This window comes from Austrofundulus limnaeus, unplaced genomic scaffold, assembly GCF_001266775.1.
Source record: "Austrofundulus limnaeus strain Quisiro unplaced genomic scaffold, Austrofundulus_limnaeus-1.0 Scaffold2, whole genome shotgun sequence".
NCBI lineage: Eukaryota > Metazoa > Chordata > Actinopteri > Cyprinodontiformes > Rivulidae > Austrofundulus > Austrofundulus limnaeus.
This window is the reverse complement of record NW_013952404.1, coordinates 629,090-638,680: the sequence shown is the minus strand read 5'-3', so window position 1 is coordinate 638,680 and position 9,591 is coordinate 629,090. Positions and strand designations below refer to the sequence as shown.

The following is a 9,591-nucleotide window of genomic DNA, read 5'->3' as shown; positions in this document are numbered from 1 at the left end:
GTCCTTTATCCAACAGGATATACATGCATTAGTTTGTTTAAACAAACAGCTCATTTTGACATAAAACTGTGCCACTTTCTTTGATGCAGCAAAAACAAATCGAGTTGTGAGGATTTGATGAAAACTGGCATCAAATCAAAATTAGCCGATGTGTTGATTGAAATGATCTGATTGGCTCTGACACCAGATGTCGTCCCCTGAGCGCTCCGTGCAGAAAGGAGCTTTGGTCATTTCGTGTTTGTTAATTAACTGCGCGGCGTTGAAGTCGCTTTGCGCGTCATCGTTCGCCCGTTTATTAAAACTGACCTGCAGAAATCAGTCGACTGCTTGTGGTTTGGATTTCAGAGGAGAAACCTGAATCAGAAATGAGGCTGATGTGGAGCCACGTGAACCAGGTGTTCTAATTAATTTGTGGTGTTTACTCCATTAGCTTTTTATTTTGCATTCGCATCCATTCGCACGATGCCAGCCTTGATCCATCTTTGTAACGGCAGGTCCGARGAGGACAACTGCCACTCCTGTAAGGACGACGTATGCTAATACATGAGGGCAGGRGAGAACGAGGAGTCCTGATGCTGCAGATACAAAGTAAAGTTTGAAGTTTGTGAACATGTAAAGACTGGAGGACAATTRCTTTTATACCACAGGAACATTTTCAGCTATTACAGGTCATTTTCCCTTATTTTTAATTTTCTCACTGCAGAAAATATAACCATAAAGCAGCTTTATTTCTGTCCTGCTTTAAAGTTGGGGCTTTCTTAAGGATTCTGTGAATAATATAGGTTATTTGGTCCAGTTGTGGGAATTTTAGTCAAGCAAGCTTAAAGGGGACATTTGCAAAATCCACCTTTTTAGCCTTTAAATGCATATGTTGTGGAGTCCCTAGGAGTGCAGGAAAGTTAAATTTAGTCTCTYTCTGCGCTGCGTAGATACCTTTATAGTCTGTTTGAGTCATATTTTTCAACTTGTTCAGTTTTCTCTATTTTTATGACTTTTTCTTAACTATTGTGTCAGTATTTGCGACAGAACTGCCAAAAATGGTCTAGATTTACCAACTACAGTTTGGTGGTCTTCATTCCTCTCTGGTTCTGGGTCAGACTCTGCCTCCAACATGTAAGGATGGATGGACAAGTCTTCCCTTGCTGACATCTTTTTTCATTTTTAATTTGCAAAATTTGTGCCGCTATATAAAGTAAATGCATCAAACTAGAATGAACCAGTCTGGGAGCTGGAGGGAGGGTGAGTTAAGGGCTCGACACACGGGTAGCAACAAACGACAGTGATTAACGGCTGTCATGGCTGGAGGGGGTGGGGCATGATGCGCTTTGTTAGCATTTAAAGAGACAGCCTCAAAATGAATTGATCTGAGAAATACCTCAGAAAAAGAGCGGGGCTTGTGGGGTTACAATAAGGAGGAATTCAGACCAAAGTGTTGCAGTTTCACTTTATAAAGACCCCAATTGAATGATTTAAATGTGAAAAAGAGAGATTTAAAGGCATCAAATGTCTACTTTAAATAAAAATCCAACAACGAGGAAATCCCTGTTTTCTTCAAATATTAACCAGTTCAATTAAAGAAAAATATGCTTAAACACAATAATTTCTGATTTTTCACCCTAATTATTTCCTTTCTAATAAGAGAAGTAAGGTTAATCAGCAATTTTTTGATGCTGCTCTTTTTTTAGTCAACTGTTGTGTTTTATCCGTCAGTTTTCAGCTTCAGACAAACGTACAAAAGAAACGTGCTCTTACAATCATTTTATGTGATCAAAACTGAACGTCAGACGTGCTGCTGTGCATTGAAAGCAGGATTTTTCCGTTTTGAACAAATATCTGGCTGTATTCAAACCGAACACAACCTCAAAGATCCGGTTGACTCTGTTTCCCCTCGTTTGGGGAAAGAACCGATTCAGGCCAATCCTCAATCAAGACAAAAAAAAACCCTGGCATTTGACACAACGTGGCTTCTAGTAGAGCGTGACGAAGGCTCGGCCCATCTGTGTCTTTGACCATCCGTCTGTCACACGCAAATGTTCAGATGCTGCTGATCGGCGTTGTCCGAAGCTGAGAAGATTTCTGCGCCAGCAGACATATTTGTGTTTTAGATTCAGTTTGCCCCCAAGATGGCCTTTGTTGGCCATGAAAAATTCAATTCTGTTTGTTTTATAAAGCACCAATCCAGAACAAAAAGCCATCTGAAGGCACTTTACATAAAGAACCGCAGCATGAATCATGATGTTTACTGTTGTTTTGATGACGTTCAGACGCGGGGTAAGACCTCCGGGACTTTACTGTGTAATAAAAAAACATTTTTTATTTCACTTCTTTTCCTTTGAGGTTTCCTCTGTGGAACGATTCCTGTCCTGATGAAAACTATTATTCTGTTTTTTTTATGGAGGTCTCTGCTTGTTATGTTAATTTCATACCACTGGTGGCAAAGTTCATTTAAAGTAGGTTCATATAACACTCAGCCAGAGTCTCCCATGGTGGTTCTTTCAYGTGTATGAGTGCATGTATGGATCTAACATCAGCCAGGACTCTCCTGAAAGCACCTCTTGTTTTTGTTTGCTCGGCCCGAGWGCTAATCAGAAAACGGCTCTTTACACAGCGCCGTGTGTGTGTCTGTGTGTGTGTGTGTGCTCTAGTTAACTCATTCACATTGATGGACCAAAGAGATCGATAAAATGGGTTGAAGTGTGAAACCACCAGCGCCCTGGGGAGAGATGAGAAGAGAGACGAATCGAACCAAAGACCTTTCTGTGTTTAACGTCAACAGTGTCAACAAATAAAGATCATCGTGCATAAAGATCATATAGTCATTTAAAGAAAACTTAAATGGAATTAATACTAAAAGAAAAAATCAATAGTTCGGTTCATTAACGTTTGTTTCTGCACTGCAGGTTGAGGGGCGACAAGTCTAAAATGAAATGAAAACTTCACTAACGTATTTTTCATTGCTCACTTTTTGAGTGTTAAAAAATTTCCACTAACATTTTCACTGTTCTTACATTTAGCTAATATTTACTAAATGTTAAATTTAAATGTAAAAAAATAGATTTAAATATTAAATCCTAAATCTAAACATAAAAGTTAAACCTTAAATGTTGAAGTTCACATTTAGGTATACTGGAGTGGAACACAGCCTTTGCCGTTGGTGCTCGGCTCATGTTATGACATCATCATCTTGAGACAATRGCAACCRCTAGCGCTTAAGGCAGCTATGAACACATTTTGAATTTAGATTTAAAATATCATCGTTAGCAGGGTTAGATGCGTTAGCAGAAGTTAGCATCAGATAACCAGGATGATGTCATCATCCTGCGACAAACGGTTGCTGCTAGTCACTGCTAACTGCTAACTAAGGCCTGTAGAGTCTGAAATGAAACTCTTGAGGAGTTCTGTCGTTTCTCTCATTATTGCACAATCTGAGCTGTGGGTGATGTTGAACCTTTCTATCCACTCCTGGGAAAATAGTCAGCTATCCTCAATGTTTTTTTTCACTTGTTAGGTCATTGCTKATGCTTTAAAGGAGACATGTCATGCTATTAAATACCTCTTTTTTACATTTGATTTATTCATTTGAGTGAATAGGTGGAAAAATTTGACCCAAACAGAATATAAAGATATCAATTCAGCACCAGGAGAGACTCCAAGTGCACAACAAAATACAGTTAACAGCTAAAAATGATGTTGATTAGATAATTTCCAACACTTGGCTGCTATTTACTCTCCTTATTAGTTTTTGTTAGTTATTAATACCATGTTTGTCGCAGGATGATGACATCATCATATGATGCTGCGTGTCATTTATTTGAGGTTTTTTCCATTTTTTCATTTTTTTAGTATGAATTCAGCATTAGAAATGAGCCATTCTCCTCTGAACTGAAGCAGAAACTTCCAATAATTCACCACCGAACAGAATCGTGATGAAGGGGTGAYGTTATCCAGGAGTCTTCCTCACTGCAGTGTTGCCTCAACCTTCCTCTCCGTCCAAACAAGACCAGATTCAAGCTCGTTATAGTGAATAAAGGACTCCAATTAGCTGAGAATTGCATTAAAAAATGAGGAATGCTTGTTGCCTGGGATTCTGTCACCACATCCTTTGCTGCTGGTATGAATATGATAATGGTGGTCTGCCGTATAAGGAGCTCTCAGATTAAAGCTCCAGTATCTGCTGCAGAGCTGTGGGAAATGTTGAAGTGAAATGAATGACAGACAAATAGAAGTGTGGTGAGTTCTGTGCTCTGAATGTCAGCCAGCCCATCATCTCTGAGACTGACTGAATGCAGAGTTTGCCTTTCTTCAGCAGCGCATGGTCTAAAAAAAATACTCAAAAAAATCTTCTTTTTCCTTCATGCGCAGCCAAAAAATGGATTTTTCACACCTGTGGGGCTGTGGGTCCCGAGGGTCCGACTCCCACTCAATGCCTCAACTCCTACAGGAGCAGCAACGTCAACGTGACRGTCGGCACCCGGGGGCCCTTCAAAGGCATTCAGATGTGGCGGGTCCCAGAAACTGGCACATACAGGTGAGATCGCTGCCTTTAACGTCCATTTATGCAAACAATTTACGCTGGAATCGTTTAGATTTTTCTCAAGGGTCTGATGCGACGCCTGACCAGTCATAAGGCTCAAACACTCGAGCTGATGAGCTTTTAACAGTGATAGTTTACAGCACACACTTGACCTCCGTGTAGCTCGTGTTTTTTTTTTTTTACAGCAAATCAGACTCTCCACTAACGCCCACATCTACTACTCTCTGCTTCAGTCCTCCACAAGCAAACTGAGTGGGGAAGAAAATCACAGATTCTTGCAGAATGGAGCAAATCCAAAGTCAGAGCAGCAACAGTTTATGATTCACTCTCCACCTGCATCTTAAATCTCAAACCACCCACTTCTGCAAACTGTGATAGCACTTTAAAACACCTCAGCTTTCAGACCTGTTCACTTCCAGCTTACTGTATGTAGCGCTCTGATTATCATCGTAGCCTTTAACTGTGATCAATATTCCTCCTGTGGGCACTCGTGTTGGTATGAGGCATTTAAACTTGGATTTGACACTGAGCAAAAATGTCTCTGGAAGCTGCACGCCTCCCACATCCACACAACACAACAAGCTTCACACGCAGCTCAGCYCAGCCAAACTGTTCTGAGCCATCAAATACCAAATACTGGGCCTTTAAAAGTTTTAGAAAACACACAAACTGCTCGACTGGTTTTGATGTGGACCCATTCAGCTGACAGGGTCCGGTACATGAAGCTGACAAACGACCACAGAGATGAATATCTGCTCTGCAGCTCCCTGAAGTCATTATGCAAACAGCTGAGGAAGCTAATCCTGAGCTGTGTCCTCTGTCGCCCCAGCACTGAATGAAAAATATCACTGTTCCCAAAAAACTATGAAAGCTGCTCGTCAAACCTGTCATTATTGACTTTATTATTAACTATTCTGGTTTACTGAGAGAACTGAGCWAGTTTTAATCTTATAATGATCATCAGTGACCGATTATTCAGCTTAAATCAGCAGCTCTGTTCTCATTTCTTCAAGAAAACAAGCTTTTCTAGTTGAAATAACASAAATTAATCTGCTTTCCAAAGTAAACGAGCTTAACTGTCTCAAGATAATTAGAAAAATAACACTATCTCTGGGGAGAAATTAATAACTTAGCAAAATCTCAAAATGAGACAAATTATCTGAACTAAAGGGTGTTTTTTCAAGACAAGCTGACCTTTTTTTTCCAAGACAATAAGAACTTCAGGAAACTAAAYGTGAAAATAAAAACCTTTATCCCAGAACATGTATTTTAAAATACTGAGATAATAAAGCATTGTTAATTGAATATACAGTATTACTGGTTATCTGGAAAAAATGTGAGTTATCTCAAAAACAAGCATCTTCAAATGTATTTATACAAATATAAAGAATTATTTTATCAGAAACAAATATTTTGAAATGAGATAATTAAGTCCATATTTTAAAAAAATCATTTTATATTGAGATGAACTAGATGACATAAGAAAATAAGCACTTTTTTGTGAGATTAATTGAGTAATCTCAAAATGTATAATTATCTATAGATATTAAACAAAATGATTGTTTTGAAAAATTGCTCTTTCTTTATAATGACAGTAGAAACTGACTTTTAAACTTGGTGTTTGTGTGTTTTAACCTCATCAGGATGATTTTTACAGAGTAAAACTTTGATTATGACCACAGGGAAGTGTTTATTATGATGTTATAACAATCTGTATCGTTCCAAATAAATCTGGGAACTACTTTCACTCARCAACTCTACGAGTTTCAACTTATTTGTGTTTTCGTTGCACCTCAGGATCACCGCCTACGGTGCGGCCGGCGGGCGAAGTGTCATGGCCACCATCAGGTCACATGGCGTCTACATCACRGGAGACTTCCTGTTGAGGAGGGGGGAGCTGCTGCACATCCTGGTGGGACAACAAGGAGAGGACGCCTGTCCCAATGTGAGTCCCAATGTTCTCTGCAGATATTAAATCCTGCATGTWGGATCCAAACATTAAAAAAAAACTACAAATTGTTTGGAAACGCAAGAAAAAAACTTGACAGGTGCACAAATAGAAAAAGAAAAAAAAACATAAAAAAGTAGAATTTCCTCTTTTAAAGATGGTTTTATTTAGGAATCAATCCTCTTTTYATCCTCAGCTTTAAAAAAAAGTTTTGTTCCAGAATCTGATGGTATTTTAATGAAGTAATTCTTCTTTCCACCAGTTCTCTAAGGGCAACAACCTCCTCAGTGCTTTTCCAGAGGTCTTCTTTTTATTAAAGGACACATCTTGGCTCATTATGACAAAAACATTTCTTCCAATTCTTTTACTCTGCAAAACCTGTTTCCAAAATACACAAAGTTTATTTGAACATTTCTGAAGCTAAACTTGAAAACCAAGAAGAGATTCCTGCTTGCTTGTTGAGTAAAAGCAGAACATGGCTCCACCACTCCAGATTTTTAAAGGTCKTTCTATAAATAGAAAACCTTTAAGTATTTTAACACTTTTGTTGACAGAMTGTTGATCACAGGACTGAAGGAGTGAATTAAACTTTGATTAAAAGGATTAAAAATATATGTTTCTTTAATAGGTTTCAAATAATTGTTGAAATTTCAGAGGTGAATAAAGTACTTGAAAGGAATAAGTAAAAATACAGTAACTTTGGTAAAAAATTAACTTATAAGTACTTCAGTAAACGTTAAAAACTGCTAACAAGAATCAAGAAAGTAAAAGTACTTTTACACAAGCGACGTGTTGAATTTAATTAACTGGTTCTACTAAACTGAGTTAGCTCACTTTAGTGGAATCAGTTGACATAAATTGGTTAAATTCAACATTTCAKTTTTAGAGTGCATAAACAACTCCTTTCATGATGAATTTGGTCATATTTAAATTTGTAACAGGTGTTAAATTTTAAAGTAAAGAAATCAAAGTTTCATTTTATGTTTTGAATGTAACAAAATTAAAGTAGAACATACGAATAAAAAAACTTTGTAAAATTACAGAACTGTAACAAAGTAAACTTACTTTGCTACTATACASCTCTGTGAAAATTAAACTTGTAGCCTTTTTGTCTGTGACTGTTAAAGATTAGTCGGTGAAAATATTTTAAGAAATCTTTGTAACGTCTCGCATCATCCACCGTGGTAAATTTCTTCTCGAGTCCCAGAGTTTTGCAACTTTTTTGCTGCTTTTAATGAAAAACACGTCCAGGTCTAACGACCACACTGATAATTAATAATAATTGTAAACTGGTTCAAATCGAGCTGTTTTAAGTTGTTATACATATTTATTGTGTACTTAGAGTCACTAGGAGTGTAGAAAAGTCTCTCCCCAGGATATCTRTRTTCTGTTYTACTATTAYRTCACAGAATTTGCGGCAGAACTGCTTAATAAGATCTRGACTTACCAACTACAATTTCATTGTCTTTGTTGACATCCTTTAATTAATTTGTAAATAAAATGTTTCTGCGCCACTTTAAAGTCGTAAACCCCTCTATCAAGCCGGAATGAACCGGTCTGATAGTTGGAGGAGGGGGTGAGTTGTGAAGCACCTTGTTTGGATTTAAAGAAACAGCCTCAAAACGAGTTGATCTGAGACACACCTCAGAAAAAGTGGTGAATGAGGTGATTGTGGAGTTACAATAAGGAGGAATTCACACCAAAGCATTACAGTTCCACTTTATATAGACCCCCAGCTGAAAGATTTAAATGTGAAAAAGAAGGATTTAAAGGCAGGATATGTCTCCTTTCATTTGAAAAGTGCACTCCGGTAGATTAAATCATAAAGGTTGGTGCAGCCAACTTCTTTGTTTCCAAGTTTTTTTTTCCAAGCTCACAAGTTATTTAGCTCATTTGGGAGCGAGGCAGTGGCATCTTGTGCAGCTGGTTCCCTTTAGAGGCTGTAAATTGGATTTGTGGGTTGTTACTGTTGAGYCGTATTTGTATTTTGTCTCCAAATTCCCACCTGGCTGGTTTGAGTTCTGTGGTTTTGTTTTCTAAGCTGGGGGTGGTGGGGGGTAAGCTGTGGGTCCTGTCTGTTGCCATCCAGTTATTACTTTTTATCCCAGCAGAAGAGATCTAAACAGACGGTGTAGAAGAGAGAGTCACAAAGTTTAACTGAAACGTTTAAACTTCCTTTTACCCCCCAACACCTCACACCTAGATTTCCCTTTGGAGATGATGAGAAAAACTCACGCACACACACACCTCTGTTGTACTGCTCCCTTTCCCCTCCAAGACACAAATTTAGCTTTAAAAAGTGCGAAGATGCAACAGCAGAGCGAGCTGAGAGGAGGAGGGGGATTGAGAGACTCTCATTTGAACASGTTGCTTTTCAGCATCGCTGCTTGTCAATCAGAGTCAGACTTCCTCCTCGTCCTCTCTTTAAGACCCTTTAGAGTTTCAGCTCAGACGGAGCGAGGGGAAACAAACTTCTGCCTCCTTGCTCTCCAAGTAGGACTGGCTCCAGGCTGTTCAGCATGATAGCACACACGAGGCAGGCACATCAATTCATGCAATCTCAGCCGGGGTAGAGTCCCTGCCTCTGACATCATTCGCCAACAAAATGTCCTGCTTCATTTTCATGAAGGGGCTGTGACTCTGGGGAGCAGAGCGAAACAACAAAAAGACGAGCAGCAAAACCGTCTTGCAGGAAATCATCTTTTTTTTCTGCAAATCCTTTTTGACTCATCCAGMCAAAGTGACAAACACGCCTGCCGTTTCTGTCAGACATCAGTCCTGCATCCGTCTGATGAATTCAGGGACCAGGAGATTAGCAAAAACTGAAACCAGACCATCGTTGCTGCTCGTGTTTTTGATGCTAAACTCTTGAACTCCGAGCAGCTGCTCAGGCTTGACGTATCCATCTGACATCCATGAAGAGAAATTCTTCAGCAAACTGACATCTTTCTCCCCGGTTGCAGTCCAACGCCATCCTGAATAAAATCTGCCTGGAGCAGAGCGGCCCGATGGTGAACAGAAGTCAAGTGAAGGGAGGTGGAGGAGGAGGTGGAGGAGCAACGTATGTGTTCAAGGTAAGACGGGCTGAAGCCGTGCAGGACGATGGTGT

General features: G+C 39.2%; 1 protein-coding gene across 1 annotated transcript in view; it reads left to right on the top strand.

Annotated features, from left to right (window-relative positions):
* Positions 1–9,591, top strand: part of alk (ALK receptor tyrosine kinase) — a gene marked incomplete in the record, with an annotated part of 370,289 nt that overhangs the window by 322,724 nt on the left and 37,974 nt on the right. The window contains 3 exon segments of the mRNA XM_014009808.1: positions 4,363–4,528; positions 6,332–6,479; positions 9,446–9,556. Coding sequence (XP_013865262.1) covers positions 4,363–4,528; positions 6,332–6,479; positions 9,446–9,556 — 425 coding nt within the window.